Source organism: Eschrichtius robustus, chromosome 13, assembly GCF_028021215.1.
Source record: "Eschrichtius robustus isolate mEscRob2 chromosome 13, mEscRob2.pri, whole genome shotgun sequence".
NCBI lineage: Eukaryota > Metazoa > Chordata > Mammalia > Artiodactyla > Eschrichtiidae > Eschrichtius > Eschrichtius robustus.
Window position 1 is genome coordinate 80,095,974 of NC_090836.1, and position 16,502 is coordinate 80,112,475.

The following is a 16,502-nucleotide window of genomic DNA, read 5'->3' on the forward strand; positions in this document are numbered from 1 at the left end:
GCTCTCAGGGAGAGTTAGAAGGAAGTATAGAGCACACAGCACTGAGGGGATTTCAATGTTTAACCACATGTTATGATTGCACTTTGGGGGGGGGCGGGGTATGTGAGGGCTAGGCGTGTCTATGCAAAATATATAAACGAATCTCTTTGGATTATTTTTCTTTGCAGAGATGATCTAACCAGTAGTCAATAGTGTCAAAACAAAGAGTTGTGTCTATGTAACAAATATACATTTCTCTTCACTTTTCAAAACAGATTTTCATGGAAAAATACTTTCCATGAAATTTCTTTGGAAATTCCTCTTATTTTCTTCACAGTAAATCACCAAGCTCAACTGACAGACATGTTTGAAAAGAGAGAACATGACCATGTAAACATTTCTGGGTCGATGCATTTAGTACGCAAATGCTGACTTCATTCATTTGATGGAAGTTAATTGAGCATCTACTATGTGGTGAAAAACAAAAAAGGACAAGTTCTTGTTCTCATTAACCTTGGGTCTAGTGGGAGCAGACAAATTAAAAACAGTAACGTGTTTTGTTCTTAAGGGCTCAGTTTTCTATTTCTTGGCTAATCTGTGGCTTTGACGTATCCATTTGCTGCTACTTAAGGTCAACTGCCAATATAAATAAGTAGCACGTTTTTAATCACTACCAAAAAGTTAAGAGTAACTTTAGGTGAATTTAGTAACAAGCAAAGGGAATGTGAATCAAAATGGATTATGAAGTTAATTAAAGGCATTAGAAAAGCTTGGTGTGCCAATATCTTCAGACTTCTAAAGTCTTTGAGGTTTTATTAAGTGATGAGCCACATTTCTCTTCCCATTGGTTTATGAAACTAAGGCATAGTGACAGGTGTTTGAATCAAAAAGGCAGTGGCTTTTTTTAAAAAAAAAAAAATTAGGGGAGGAGGGAGGAAAAAAAAAATTAAACTTCTCTTTTGTTGTTGTTTCAGTTGTTTTTTAAAAATTTTGGTAAAATACACATAACATAAAATTTACCACATTTAAGTGTACAGTTCAGTAGAGTTAAGTATTCACATTGTTGAGCAACCATCACCACCATCCATCTTCAGAACATGTTCCATCTTGCAAAACTGAAACCTTGTACCCATTAAACAATAACTTCTCACTTTCTCTTCTCCCAGCCCCTGGCAGCTACCATTCTACTTTCTGTCTCTGAATTTGACTACTCTAGGTACCTCAGATAAGTGGAATCAAACAGGATTTGTCTTTTTTGTGACTGGCTTATTTCACTTAACATAATGTCTTCAAGGTTCATCCATATTGTAGCATGGGTCAGAATGTCCTTTAAGGCTGAATAATGTTCCGTTGTTTGTATATATTACATTTGTTTATCCAGTCATCCATTGATGGACACTTGAGTCGCATCCAGCTTTTGGCTGTTGTAACTCGTGCTGCTATAAACAGGTGTGTACAAACACCTCTTCAAGACCCTGTTTCAGTTCTTTTGGGTAGGTACCCAGAAGTGGAGTTGCTGGATCATATGGTAATACTATTTTTAATTTTTTGAGGAACACCATTCTGTTTTCCTTATCGCTCTGCCATTTTACATTCCCACCAACAGCGTATGAGCGTTCCACATTCTTGCCAGCACTTTGCTGTTTTCGTTTTTTTATAGTATCCGTCTTAAATGGGTATAAGGTGGTATTCTGTTGTGGTTTTGATTTGCATTTCCCTACTGATTAGTGATATTGAGACTCTTTTCGTGTGCTTATTGGCCATTTGTGTGCCTTCTATGGAGAAATGTCTATTCAAGCGTTTTGTCCATTTTATAATCAGGTTTTTTTGTTGTTGAATTGTAGGAGGTCTTTATATATTTTAGATATCAACCTCATATCAGATATATGATTTGCAAATATTTTCTCCTATTCTGTAAGCTGCCTTTTCACTCTGTTGATTGTATCCTTTGATGCAGAGAGGTTTTTAATTTTGTTGAAGTGCAGTTTATCTATTTTTTTATTTTCTTGCCTGTGCTTTGGGTGTCATATCCAAGAAATCATTGCCAAATCCAATGTCATAAAGCTCTTATTCTAAGAGTTCTATAGTTTTAATCCTTATATTTAGGTCTTTGATCCATTCTGAGTTAATTTTCGTATATGGTGTAAGGTAAAGATCCAACTTCATTTCTGTGTGGATATCCAGTTTTCCCAAGACCGTTTGTTGAAAAAAACTGTCCTTTCCCCCATTAAATATTCTTGGCACCCTTATCAAAAATCATTTGACTATATATGCAACAGTTTATTTCTATGCTATATATCCTATTCCATTGGTCTATATGTCTGTTCTATTTTGTAATAAGACACTGTTTTGTAATAAGTTTTGAAATCAGAAAGTGTGAGTCCTTCAACTTTGTTCTTCTTTTTCATGATTGTTTTGGAAGAAAAATAATTTATTTTGAGGTAATTGTAGATTCACATGTAGTTGTGAGAAAATAATACAGAGGGATCTCATATATCTTTTACCCAGTTTCCCCCAATACTAACATCTTGCAAAACAATAGCACAATATCACAACCAGGATATTGACAGTGACAACAGTCAAGATACAGAACAGCCCTTGTCACCTCAAGTCTCCCCCACGTTGCCTGTCTATAGTCACACCCACTTCCTCCCTCCCACTCTCTATTTCTGACCCCTGGCTACCACTAATCTATTCTCAATTTCTATAATTTTATCATGTCAAGGACTTTATACAAATGGTATCATCCAGAGGTGCCCTTTGGGGATTGGCCTTTTTAACTCAACATAATTCTCTGGAAATTCATCCAGTTCTTTTCTTTTTTTTTTAATTTATTTATTTTATTTTTGGCTGTGTTGGGTCTTCGTTGCTGTGCGTGGACTTTTTCTGTTGTGGCGAGCGGGGGCTACTCTTCGTTGCGGTGCGCGGGCTTCTCATTGCGGTGGCTTCTCTTGTTGCCGGAGCACGGGCTCTAGGCACGCGGGCTTCGGTAGTTGTGGCTCGCGGGCTCAGTAGTTGTGGCTCACGGGCTCTACAGCGCAGGCTCAGTAGTTGTGGCGCACGGGCTTAGTTGCTCTGTGGCATGTGGGATCTTCCCTGACCAGGGCTTGAACCCGTGTCCTCTGCACTGGCAGGCGGATTCTTAACCACTGCGCCGTCAGGGAAGCCCTATCCAGTTCTTTTATGCATCAATAGTGTCTTCCTTTCTATCGCTAAGTCGTGGTTCAGACAATGACTTTTTACATTTTTATTTTAAAGGAAAAAATAAGGTCACAGCATCCTGGTTTCCTGTATTGTGTCTTACGTTGAACCTTTTGACTTTTGACACTATGTGGTTAAAAGAACTAGGGTCACCAAGGGAGCAGGAGGAGGCTGGTAATAAAGCCCAGACCTGTCTTCAGTGCTTCTCTGTGAATGACCTTTGTAGAAAGACATCTTTTATTTTTAATTAATTTTTATTGGAGTATAGTTGATTTACAATGTTGTGTTAGTTTCTGCTGTGCAGCAAAGTGAATCAGTTATACATATACTTATATCCACTCTTTTTAAAATTCTTTTCCCATATAGGTCATTACAGAGTATTGAGTAGAGCTCCCTGTGCTATACAGAAGGTCCTTATTTTATATTGGGCTGGCCAAAAAGTTTGTTCGGGTTTTTCTGTACCATCTTACAGAAAACAAAACCTGAACGAACTTTTTGGCCAACCCAGTATATAGTCGTGTGTACATGTCAATCCCAATCTCCCAATTCACCCCCCCCCGCCCCCCGCTTTCCCCATTGGTAACCATAGGTTTGTTTTCTACATCTGTGACTCTATTTCTGTTTTGGAAATAGGTTCATTTGTACCATTTTTTAAGATTCCACATATAAGCAATATCATATTGGAGAAAGACATCGTGTTGATACTGAAATGTTTTCTTTAAATACATGACTCAGTTGAGAAACTCAATTTTGGTTAATAGGGAGTGGAGTAGTATTTGTCACGGGAGGGATTTCTCATGCTTTGTGAGACACTGCTGTCTTTTCATTATCATGCGGAATGTGTAAATCCAAGTTTCCAGTTTGGTTCTCATGCTGGCCTTGAATGAAGCACTGAGCACTCTATTCCTAGCAGAGAAGCATCGAGGGCTTTCATTCAGTGCATCTTCCACGTCACATACATATTGAGTGCTTCCTATGTGCCAGGCATGGGGACATGAAATGTGAATGGTACAGACACAGTCTTAGGCTTCCTGATGCTGAGCTAGGGTTGATTCTCTTTGCAGGTGTTTATCAAGCATCTAGTAGATACCATTACACCGAGCTCCATGGATACCATGAGGGGGGGCACATATCTTGTCCTCAGTCTCAAGAATCTTATATGTACATGAGCACATAGATAAGAATACAAGATAAAAAAATATTAACCTAGGGAAGGTACCAGGCAGTATACAAACCCAGAGAACCTCTCTGTGCCTGGGGCCTTGTCTTAGTCATTCCTGATTATTTAAGCCCAGTGCCTGGCAGGTAAAAGCACTTCATCAGTGTGGTTGGATAAGTCTTTGATTGGTGGATGGATTGATTGACACAAGATGGCATTTCAGCCAGTAGTTGAGGGAAGAGACACGTGGAGACAGAAGAGTGGGTCTTCTAAGCAGAGGGGCCAGCACTGCAAAAGCATAGTGGGTCACCAGAAAATTCCAGGGTACCCATTACGGGAGACCCTAAGTGATTCGATTTGGCTGGAGCAGAAGAATGCAGGAAATTATGGGACAAAACAAGATTGAAATGACCCTGGAGCCTGCATCTCTAGAGCCTTGGGGCAGCACTGTACTAGTGCTCTTCAAGACATTTTTTTTAATGCATGAATTTGCTCATCCATGGATGTGGTATTTATGAGAGAGGGTTCCTGGCTCAATCCCTGTTATGCCCTGTTGCCCTCACACTGTTTCATGACCCTATGACCCATCGCTTGACCGTGACCTAAAGGCACGTATTGTCATGTACCAGGGGGCTGCGTTAGGAAAAGCGTCACCAGAACAGGGAAAATAACTCAAAAATCTACGTTTGCCCTTTGGATGGGAAGTGTTTTCAGCTGTAAGGGCCAGTCTCTGTCAGAGACGGTTGGCCCTGTCACCCTGCCCTAACCTCTTTTCCTTCCTTTTCTTAACAATCTTATATCTGGTGCCTCCACCTGCTGAGAGAAGAGGGGGCTGCTCTCCTTTCCTGTTGTCAAGGAAAGGTTGTGGAGATCTGTGATATGATGTTGTTCTAATATCTGTTATGCTTATCGCCGCCGGGTAGAAATACACCACACAAAACCATGTCCTCCTGCTCTCGGAGAATTCATATTCTTTCTCTTCCTTGTGACTTCTCTTCTCTTCCTCCATCACTTTTGATGTGCATTTTAACTTCTCACAGGCCATCCAAATCACCTCTTTCAGGGTCCTTGCCTTGAAAGTGAAATCAACTTTATTATGTACCTTGTTGAGTAGCTTCTGTGGGCCTAGCACTGTGCTGGGTGCCGTGGGGTTCACTGCCAATTGCTCCTTTATTCACTCATTCGTTCATTCATTCATTCATTCAAAAAGTGTTTATTAAATACCTACTATGTGCTGGGCAGGTAGGCAAAGTGTGTGCCCTTGTGGAGTTTACGTTGTAGAACTTATAATATTTTAAAGGAAGTAAGATTCATTTCATGAAGCATCTGAGTGTGCACAACAGAAAAAGTTACGCACAGGAATGCCAGAATGCGCTAAATTGAGTAGTGGTGACCCATATTTGTGCAGCCTATGCTATATCCTGAGCTCAAAGAGCCTTTTTATTTGAGCCTCACAGTGGACCTATTTTCCCCATTTGATAGACAAATGTTGGCTTGCACAGGGTCAGTAGGTAGTAAATGATAGACATGAGATTTGAACCCAAGCAATCTGACTCCAGGGCCCACAGCTTTAACCACTGCTCTACATTGTGTGACCTCAACGTGGTATTGATGATAGAAGTCAGTCTGGAAGGGACTTCTTCTCTTGGCATTAGGCTGACACGGCCTGCCCCATCCGTGGCCTGGGCAGGCTGTCAGGGGAGTGCATTAGCATCGAAGCCTTGGGACGAGGCGGGTAGGCTGGGGCACAGTCAGAGTGAAGGAGTTGGACCCAGGCAAGGCTGGCATCTTTTCCAAGACAGGGAGAGCAGAAGAGGCTTCAGATGGGAAACTGAGGCCTTCAGGAGAGGGGAGCGGCAAGTGTCTCACGGTGAAGTTGAAACTCAGCAAGGGGCTGGGGTTTGAGTGGTGGGGTCTCTGCTAGAGGGGAGACACTGCCCTCCCTGGTCACAGAGTCCTGGGCACCCCGTCCGGGTCTGAGGAGCCCCATTCGGGAAGGTCAGTGACCAAGAGTAACTACTTTATAAACTGGCCTCGGCAGCCTCGCCTTCAAGTCCCCCAGGTCACAGAAGCAAGCCTTAACCTCTCTGCACAGGGCCTTGGTCTGTCACCTTCTTAGAAGTCTCCAGGTCCATCTCAGTTGGCATTCTAACTGTTGACAATTCCTGGGACCAAGTTACATTCCAGTGTCTCCCAAGGACCTGTCCCAGGGGCCCCCATGAAGGTGCATTCACCTGGGGGCCGAGCAGCGGATGGACACAACCTTTTCGTTCTATTTAACGCTTTCATTTTTCTTTGGCGGGATTGTATTTTGCTGTTTTCTTTCCACGTCTCACTTCCTTTTACACTTTACCATCTCCACTGCTGGTTACCACTCTTCTCAATTTATACATTTCATTAATATATTACTTCCATCCTTTTCGGTCATTAATAAAGATGTTAAATAATTCTGAACCAAATACCCCTGTAGGGCCCTACAGGACACTTTCCTTTAATTAGTTGTGCTACCTTTCATCTCTCTAATGTCCTTTGGTTTCAGATTTCCAGCTGGTTTTGAATTCATGTGACTTTTTATCTGGTCCCGTTTGAGCTAATTTCACAAGTGAAAATCTGAGAGATGTTTTACTGAGTGTTGATTCAGGTCCAGGGCTATAGAGAGCTTTGCTATATTCAGATTTTTTCTTTTTAAAAACAGATTAAGAGAGTACAATTTGGTCTTAATAAACTAAGCCTTCCTAATGTACCTCTTTCCAATATTCTTTTCAATCATCGTGGTAGTTTCTCCATTAATGTCATGGTAATTTGAATTGTGTTGACGTCAGACTTGACAAAAAGTGCTCTTACTGTCAGGAGTAATCCTCTTAGACCTTTCCAAAGATAACTAGTTCTTAGTGGTTGTGCTATTTCCAGTGTCTTATAATGAGTTTGTTTTTTAAAAATAAATAAATAAAAATAACTGGCTATTCTGGAATTACCTAGTTAGCCAGTTTCTAATGTGCTTTTTTATACCAAACAGGGAGTGATTTACACTTGTGAGCAACCAGAGCTCATAGTATTTTATGAAATAATTTTAAATTGTGCAGCCGTTTAAAAATAACTCTTAAGCCTTTAAAATGTAACTGACAGGAAGTGGACTATTCTGAGGTTAATTGCTGGGCAACCCAGGGCGACAAGGGTTACAGCCAATGGTATTTTGATTTGATAAATGGAAATCCTTGGACATAGGATGAGGGAGGAATTTCACTGTAGGGCTGTAAGGAATTATCTCTTTGCATCAAGCTAGATTATGTTTTTAAATTAACCCCTTGTATGTGTCAGCTTATGGGACCTGCTACTCCATTTCGGGTTGTGAATTAATTCTTGATTAAAATACAGAAATAGATCTAAAATGTTGAGTGTGTGGAGAGATCATTCTTGGCCTTTTGTCTGTAATAGATTTTTAAAGGATATTTATCGGTAAAAATAGAAAATGTTTTATTTCTAAGACTTGTTGTAGCCATGTAGTACAGCCATATAGGAACCCTGTCTTTTTTTTTTTCCTTGTATACCTGTGCTGTTTATTTAATGAGATCCCCTTGGTAGCTCTTTAACGCACTATTTAAGATTAAAAGAGGTTCTCCAAGCAAGCAAAGGACAATTAATCTGACCCTCTTCGCAAGCAGACAAGAAGCATCTGCTTTCATGAGATAGGCCAGGGCTGGATTCCGTCCTAGACAGCCGATGGAAACTTCTCGAAACAATAAGGTTTTAAAACCAAATCCTTTTGAAGTAGCTGTCTCTACCCAAGGGGAAATAAAAAGTTAATGAGGCGTGGGGCTTCCCTGGTGGTGCAGTGGGTAGGAATCCGCCTGCCAATGCAGGGGACACAGGTTCGATCCCTGGTCCGGGAAGATCCCACATGCCGCAGAGCAACTAAGCCCGTGTGCCACAACTACTGAGCCTGGGCTCTAGAGCCCGCGAGCCACAACTACTGAGCCCACGTGCCACAACTACTGAAGCCCATAAATAAATTAAATAAGTAAATTTATTTTTAAAAAGTTAATGAGATGACCTGGCGGGTCCTCCGATGGTATTTGTAGAGCCGTTTAAGGAGCAAAATATAATCCCCTTTAGAAAATCTGTTTTAGGTTAGTTATAAGGCTCTCTTTAGCCTCTCATGAGAGCAAAGAAATAACATTTACTGGGCATGTTTGAGATTTTGCTTGAGCAGACATCAACAGTCTAAGAAGTGAGAAGGGCTATCTTCAAAGAAACCTGAGAATCATAGCTGACTTGGATATAAATGTGAGTCCGCATTGAGGTTTAACATAAAGCCTCTTGCCTCCCTAAGAAGACAGTGGATCCTCTAGTGCAGGGGATGGCAAGATTTTTTTCTTCAAAGAGCCAGACAGTTAATATTTTAGGCTTTGCAAACCACATGATCTCTGTCTCAGAGACTCAGCTCTGCCGTTGTAGTGCAAAAGCAGTGACAGACAGTGCATAAATGATGGGCGTGGCTCTGTTCCAAAAAAACTTTATTTATGGACACTGAAATTTGAATTTCATGTGTTTACACATGTCATGGAATATTATTCTTCTTTTGACATTTTTTTCGTAGGCTGTACAAGAACGAGCAATGGACTGAATTTGATTTGCTCCAGGCAAATCCAGGAGTTTGCCCACCCCTGATCTAGTGCACACAGAGGTTATGTGTCCTCCACAACACCTAGCGCTGTCCTAGGGATCCTGTAGGTGTTTAACAAATACCTGTTCACTTAGCTGTCATCATGTCGGAGCAAAGAGTAAGCCTTTTGCTATCCAACACACACTTGGCATTTGCAAGGGATTTATCTTGAAGTCTTGGCTAATCCCCCCCATTCCAAGTACCACTCTTGCAGATAATTTCCCCCATAAAATGCAGTCAACTCTAACAGTATAATTAAAGTGACCCTTTCGGGCCCTTCGTGATTCTATAAATACGGGGCTCAAGTCCTTTACTAAAGTGATTAAAATAAATTCTGCCACCGAAATCAATTCTCTGTCGTATTACATCATTACTGTGATGACATAAACGATGAATTTACCTCAGTCTGCAAAACCGATCCATAGTGATAATGCGTGATGGTGACTGCTTTACCATATAGCACCTGGGTTTGTCAAGGAAGAGAATGATAAAACATCCTTTCAGCAGGATGGGCGGCCCCAGCAGTGCAGCAAGTCCGTCGTGATGAGCATTATACATACAAAGGAGCAAAGGACCCTGGGCTGCTTGAAGAAGCAGGTGGTAGGCAGGTGCTGGATGTGACTAAAGCTCCCCCAGTGCCTTAAGTGGCTTCCTCCTAGACTTTATCCTCTAAGTGGATACACTCTGTGTTTATGACTTAAGCCAAATTTCACATGATTAAGCATCTCTGGACCTGGGGGTCGTTTTCAAATATCAAGAGTGTGAGTATGAAAATTCACTCATGCTAAAGATCTGCTGAGCTTTATATTGGCTAGAATCTTAGGATCTTGTCCTGTTTGGTCCATATTGTAGAAGAACATAGACTTGCTGGAAATGGTCTACTAAACAACTACTAAATGATCAGAAAGATAGACAGTGGCATCTGTAGAGAAAAGTGAAAGAAATCAGGATTGTTTTGTCTTTGAAAGGGAAAATGATTCTTGCCATCAAATAGAGGGCTTTTTTAAAAAGGGGAATTTGATTAAACGTTGCAAATAGAGAAGTAAGGTGCATAAATCTACATGAGATGGGGCCCAAGTTATGAGGGATTCCAAGGGAGACTTTCTTGATAAAGAAAGGCCTGATAAAGCTTGTAATGGATACCAAGGAGAAGATGGTATCTGCAAACCATAGAATGGAAATGGTTGGCCCCAGTAGTTTAGGTATGCAACTACTTGATATTAGGTGACTTAGGTTGATTTCTTGAGATTTTTTTTTTTGCTGCAGTTATACTCCTTGATTCAAATAGCCTACTGAAACAAACAAAAACTAGGAACTGCTTTCTTGGGAATTAAATTTATCCGGAATGACATTTATTCCAACTTAATGATGAGTCTGGTGCTGACTTATAGTCAGTGGACTCCTCGTCTTTTCCTTCATTTTGCTATGTTGTGAGCCTGCAGAGGCTGGAAGGCAGCGAGCATTTTTGAGACTCTAGTGATAGCTCACTCTTCAGACAGAATGTCAGACTCTTCAACTGTATTTTCAACTGTCTTGTGAGACAAAGACTAATTGGTTTGACCTCATGCTGTCGCATGTTGAGAGACATGAGTCTTCAGCCCTCTCCCTTGAATTCATTGATTTCATTAAACACTGTCTGCTTGTGTTTGCAAAATGTTGTAATTTCCCAGTGATTTCTTCGAACTGCAGCACATAAACAGATTTTTTCGAACAGTGCCGTTTCTTAGCTTTGATCTTGTGTTTGAATCTTTTCCTTCCAATAGGTCTTCTACATTAAGTCCATTGAGCCACAGAAAATATCAACCTTAGGGAAAAGTAATGTGATCGTCACGGGAGCAAACTTTACCCAGGCATCGAATATCACAATGATCCTGAAAGGAACGAGTACTTGTGATAAGGATGTGTGAGTTGAAATATGAGTAATTTATTCTTCGTAAAGTAGTGAAAGCTAAAACTTACATCAAAGGAATAGCACTATGATTATAATCTTTATATAGTTAATTTATTTCCATGTGCCAGTTTGAGCCAATTAGTCTGCATATTTGATATAACATAATTTCAGTAAGTGAAATAATTTAAGCACCACGTTTAAAGTTAATTGTGGGAGAATCTGTCCCACGTTACCCCAAAAATCTCAGTATACAATAATTCCAGGATGTTGCCTCTTGGGGTCTTGTTTTGTTTTCATGAACAAAATCAAGTGATTTGAGTAGCAAACATCATTTTGAAGATGATCCACTTAGAAAAATAGTTGATCACTTTGGAATTTTATGGGAAAACAGGACCACACTTTCGATGTATTACAGTTGAAAAAAGAAATTTTCTGATCCATTGTATTCTTTTTAGCCTTCTCTTTATTGGATTGGTTTCAGGCTCAAATAATAACTCAGTGGAACATACATTAATTTAAAAAAGAAGAAGGGCAACAAAACACCCCAACACAAATATCTGGTCAATGTACCATTTGAACATCATTATTTCTATGATCTCTTTCCCCTAACACTTCCTTTCAATGAAACTTTGAGAGAAGAAAATCTCAGTATTTCACTAACACTCTTGTGCAAATGCTACCCCACAAAAAGAGAGAAAATAATAATAACATCATAGATACTTTGCGTTTCCTGCTTGTTAGTCTTTATAAGTGTGGGCTAATTTGAAGGAAAAGATGTTGCAATCTACGTGAAGTATAATACTGACTTTGTTCTCATCGTGGGAATGCGTGGAAGACAATCCACTGAAGCGTGGTGTTTTGGTTCTTAACTACTGAAACAGATGTGTACAGTGTTTGAATCTGCCACACTTACTTACTACTGAGTTTTCTGTTTTAATTCATTTGCTGCATTTAACTGCCATCCCCTTCCCTTCCTAGCAGTAAATTTGGGACGTCTGTCATTTTGATGGAAAAAGCTGCTCACGGGGGGCTCTGCTGTGTTCTGCTATTTACCGGAATTATCAAGCACACATTAGTGGCTGTATCTATGCGACATAGGTATTTTTGTACCATTTATCCTGGCTAAATACCCCACTGCAAAAATCTTTCATTTTGTGTAGCAAAATCTGTGAAGTTAGACACCTGTGTGTTCACTGAAAGGCAATCAAATTCACTGGAAAATAAGTCGTTTTTCCTAGCATTACCCTGTTTCTGACTCTATGCTCTCATTCCAATTCCGAATGTGTCTTGAGATACTGCAGTTATTAAATTAAATGACTGAGAGAGACCCTTCTGCATGTAGCATTTCAGTAACCACATCTGTGTGGTGAACCCAAGTTCACGAGCAGTAAACATAATACCCAGTTAATCCTATATCTGAGTTCATGCCATAATCCTAAACTCTTTTAATATGGTATTTTTTAAATGCCTAATTAATCTGAAGAGAAAAATATAAGGATAGTAGTGGAATGACCCGTATTTCTGTCTCCTTCCAAAATTGATAAATAAGTTTGAATTTTAATGATCAGCCATTTTACAATGAATTTCCTAGAGCTTTGCTCTGAATATAAAATCTTAGAATGTAAATTTGAGGTGGTATAAGTACAAACCGACTCAAATTTTTTTGAATTTGCTTTATTGTTAGAATCTATTATTACTACTTAAAGGCTATGTGCATTAAAGTAGATAATCATGCACGTAGCCTTTAAGTAATAATAATAAATTCTCATGTGGAATAATTATACTGAGCATTATTCAGACAGAACCCCATCTTCATGACTTGCACTTTAGAGGCTCATTGTAGACGAGATGTACAGAGGAAGCTGCAGGTTACACAGGGAATGTTGTAGAAGGCTTTGTTTTGACTCCTGAAAGGTGTTGAGGGCACGCTCTGCAGATTTCAGGAGCACCTAGGACAGTCCCAGCTAAATTCCGGTCTGGAGCTCCTCGGGAGGCAGCTTGGTTCTGATGCTGATTGATTCTGAGACCCCTGGGCTCTTGGCATGGACTTTAGGACTTTAGTTTTGCGCTCTCTGCTCTTTGAACAGCAGAATCCCCATCTCTGCCTGGGGTTGGGTTCTACCACGCCCCTGCCCCAGTGCTTGACTGGGACTTCTCTTTTTTCAAGCTTTTCATCATGGAAATTTCCAATCATACACAAGAGAAAAGAGTGTAACGAACCTCTCTGTACCCCTCCTCCAGCTTCAAAACTTAACGTTTTGCTAATTTTGTTTCATCTATCTCCTCCACATTTTTGGAAGTGAAGGAAGGATGGCGGCTGGAGTTTTTAAAAGCATGTCCCAGGACTTCCCTGGTGGCACAGTGGTTAAGAATCCACCTGCCAGTGCAGGGGACACGGGTTCGAGCCCTGGTCCGGGAAGATCCCACATGCCGCGGAGCAACTAAGCCCATGCGCCACAACTACTGAGCCTGCACTCTACAGCCCACGAACCACAACTACTGAGCCCGCGTGCCACAACTATTAAAGCCTGCGCGCCTAGAGCCCATGCTCCACAACAAGAGAAGCCACATCAATGAGAAGCCCGTGAACCACAACGAAGAGTAGCCCCTGCTCGCCGCAGCTAGAGAAAGCCCATGTGCAGCGATGAAGACCCAACACAGCCAAAAATAAATAAATAAATAAATTTTTAAAATTAAAAAAAAAATAAAGTAAAAGCATATCCCAGGATATCTCACCATATCCTTTCACTCCTAAGTACAATATGTCTAACATATAGCCGTAGCCTTAGCGTACTCAACAAAATTAATGACAATTCCTTAGTATACTTTAATACCTAGTCCACGTTCCACTTCCTATTAGGGCTTCTTAAAGGCAATGGTTACATTTCCTTCTTTCCCCACTTCTAAGGGAAATGCAAATAAAAACATAAAAATGCACAAAAGAAAGAGGAACCCAGCCCCCAGATAATACCCATACTGAGTAAGTGGACCCTGATTAATCGGCAGTTGCCTGCGGCTGTTCCGATAGTTTGGGAGCTGTTGTAGTTCAAGTGAAATTCATATCCTGTCCCCTTGGGTAATCAGTTGTGCTAAGGTCTGTGTCACTGAAGAGTTCTTTTCTACCCCTTTCTAGGATACAGGTTAGCCATGTGCTAAATGACACCCATATGAAATTCTCTCTTCCATCAAGCCGAAAAGAAATGAAGGATGTGTGTATCCAGTTCGACGGCGGGAAATGTTCTTCGGTGGGACGCTTGTCTTATATCGCTCTGCCCCTCTGTTCCCTCATATATCCTGCTACCACCTGGATCAGGTACTTTCTAGAGCATATTTTTCTCTTGTTGTGGTTAACAAGGTCATATGCATAAAGATCATGGATTTCACGCAAATAAATATAGAAATAATTGTCATATCTAAATTCTCCTCACAGAATTTCCTCTGTAGGATTTATTCATAGAAAACAAAGGTATACCTGATAAGCAGCTTGCTTTCCGTTGTCACAGTAGACACTATGAGTACATCTTGTTTTACTCTTAGCTGTGGCTGCCAGGAAACTCACAGCTAAAATGTTTGCTCGGACTCTGGTTTCTGTTCAGATCGTATTAAACCTTATGCATTTAAAAATTTTTGTTCAGTTGTAGTAACTAAACCTAGGTTTCTGTTGCAAATACATAACCCTCTTCATTACATTTCACTCCTGCCCATGACACAAAGCTTCTTCTTTCTTACATCTTTCAATTTATAACCTTTAGAGTAAGCTGTTTTGAATAATTTGAGGAAATATTGGGAGCTATCTAAATGAAAAGCAGTATCTACATTTCAAAGATATTCCCTAAGTGAGAGATGGAAATTCCAAAGAAACTCTTTTCAGATGACTCTTACATTAAGAAAAAAAAAAAAAACCTCCCCCCTAGTTGAATTTAAATTCACATTCAGATTTTAGACTATAACCCTAAAGATAGTTTCTCCACCTAACACAGCATGAAGCTAACTTTCAAAGTACTGTAGGTGAAACTACAGATGCAGCTTTGTTTTAAAAAAAAAAGAAAAGAAAATCACTTCTAATATTCTTATTTAAGATGAAGTGAGAGGTGGATGTATTAGGCTGCTAGGGCTGCCATAACAAAGAGCCACAGACTGGACGGCTAAATAACAGAAATGTATTTCATCAAATTTCTGGAAGCTAGAAGTCCAAGATCAAGGCGCTTTCAGGGTTGATTTATTCTGAGGCCTCTCTCCTAGGCTTGTAGAGGGCCATCCTCTGTCTGTGCCTTCACAATGGTCTTCCCTCGGTGCTTGCCTGTGTCCTAATCTTTTTTTATAAGGACACCTGTCATATTGGATTAGGGCACACCCTAATGACCTCATTTAACCTTAATTACCTCTTTCAGGGTCCTATCTCCAAATACAGTCACATGCTGAGGTACTGGGGGTTGGGACTTCAATTCTGCCTGTAATAGTGGCATGAGGAAAGCTGACATGTCCAAACCAAGGCTCTAGCATGGCACTCTCTGCCGTGGGTCTCAATCCTTCCTATAAATAAAAGCAAACATTGATGCAGCACTCCCCACATGCCTGGTGTGTTGGATCTATTGACTCAGAAATCCTCACAAGCCTAAGGGGTCTGCTATGAGTAGCCCTTTTTGCCAATGAGGACAATGAGGTGGGGAGCATTCAGACAACTTGCAGGCTCCGGGCAGTCTGGCCCAGGGTGCTGTGCTCTGAGCCACCAGTGTTCTCCTTTGTTGTAAAATAAGAGGCTTCTTAATGTCCAGTCACCTGTGACATTCTGAGCCCGTGTCTCTTGGTTACTCCTGGGCAAAACATGGCTCTGCAGGCTGACCGTTGGTGGAGCACACTTGGCCTGGTTTTCTAGTAATGGTGACAGGCTGGCGTGAGGCCAGCTCAGCTCTTCCCCCTTGTGGCTGGAAGGTTCAGGGCTTAATGTCTTCCCTCTGCCCTACACAAATTGGCCTGCTCGTGCCCACTTCCTGGTCTTGTCATCATGGGCTCGGCTGCCCGATGGAGCTGACCTATCCAGGCTCCTGTCCCCTGGAATGAGTGTCTAGTGACCTATGTGAATGGGAAAGGGTGGCCAGAGCTGTGGACAGCTGTTTATTTCACATCTAATGACCACTTTGCTTAAATGCAATTATGTGCTAAGAATATGTGAAATTATTTGGCTTAGTTTCAGAGAGATAGGACATAGCTGTTATTTATGTGGTTTACCAAATAGGAATTTAGACTTGTAATGTCATTTATAATTTTACCTTGTCCAAAGTATTCCCTGTCTCCCTACATAAAATATAATTGGTAGGTTGATTTTGAAAACTGTTAGATTGAAGAGTCTTCATATAGATTAAACAGTAATCAAACAAAATTCTATTTAGTGAAATCTTTTCAAGGTACAGCTGATGATCTAATTATATGTGGAAACATGACACAGCAAAACTCAAAATTCTTTACAAGAATTTGGGCATTTTCTTAGAATTAAAACAGGATCCAACCTGAATTTTTATATTTATGTATCTTAAAAACTATCAGTATCATGAAAAGACTTGTTAAGCTGTCGTGCATTTGAAATTAAAATTTATTAATTTGCTCTCAAA

At 40.5% G+C, this 16,502-nt stretch overlaps 1 protein-coding gene across 1 annotated transcript in view; it reads left to right on the forward strand.

The window, feature by feature from the left end:
* Positions 1 to 16,502, forward strand: part of PLXNC1 (plexin C1) — a 143,997-nt gene that overhangs the window by 68,775 nt on the left and 58,720 nt on the right. The window contains exons 10-11 of the mRNA XM_068561923.1: positions 10,766 to 10,905; positions 14,027 to 14,206. Coding sequence (XP_068418024.1) covers positions 10,766 to 10,905; positions 14,027 to 14,206 — 320 coding nt within the window. The remainder of the gene's footprint in view (positions 1 to 10,765; positions 10,906 to 14,026; positions 14,207 to 16,502) is intronic.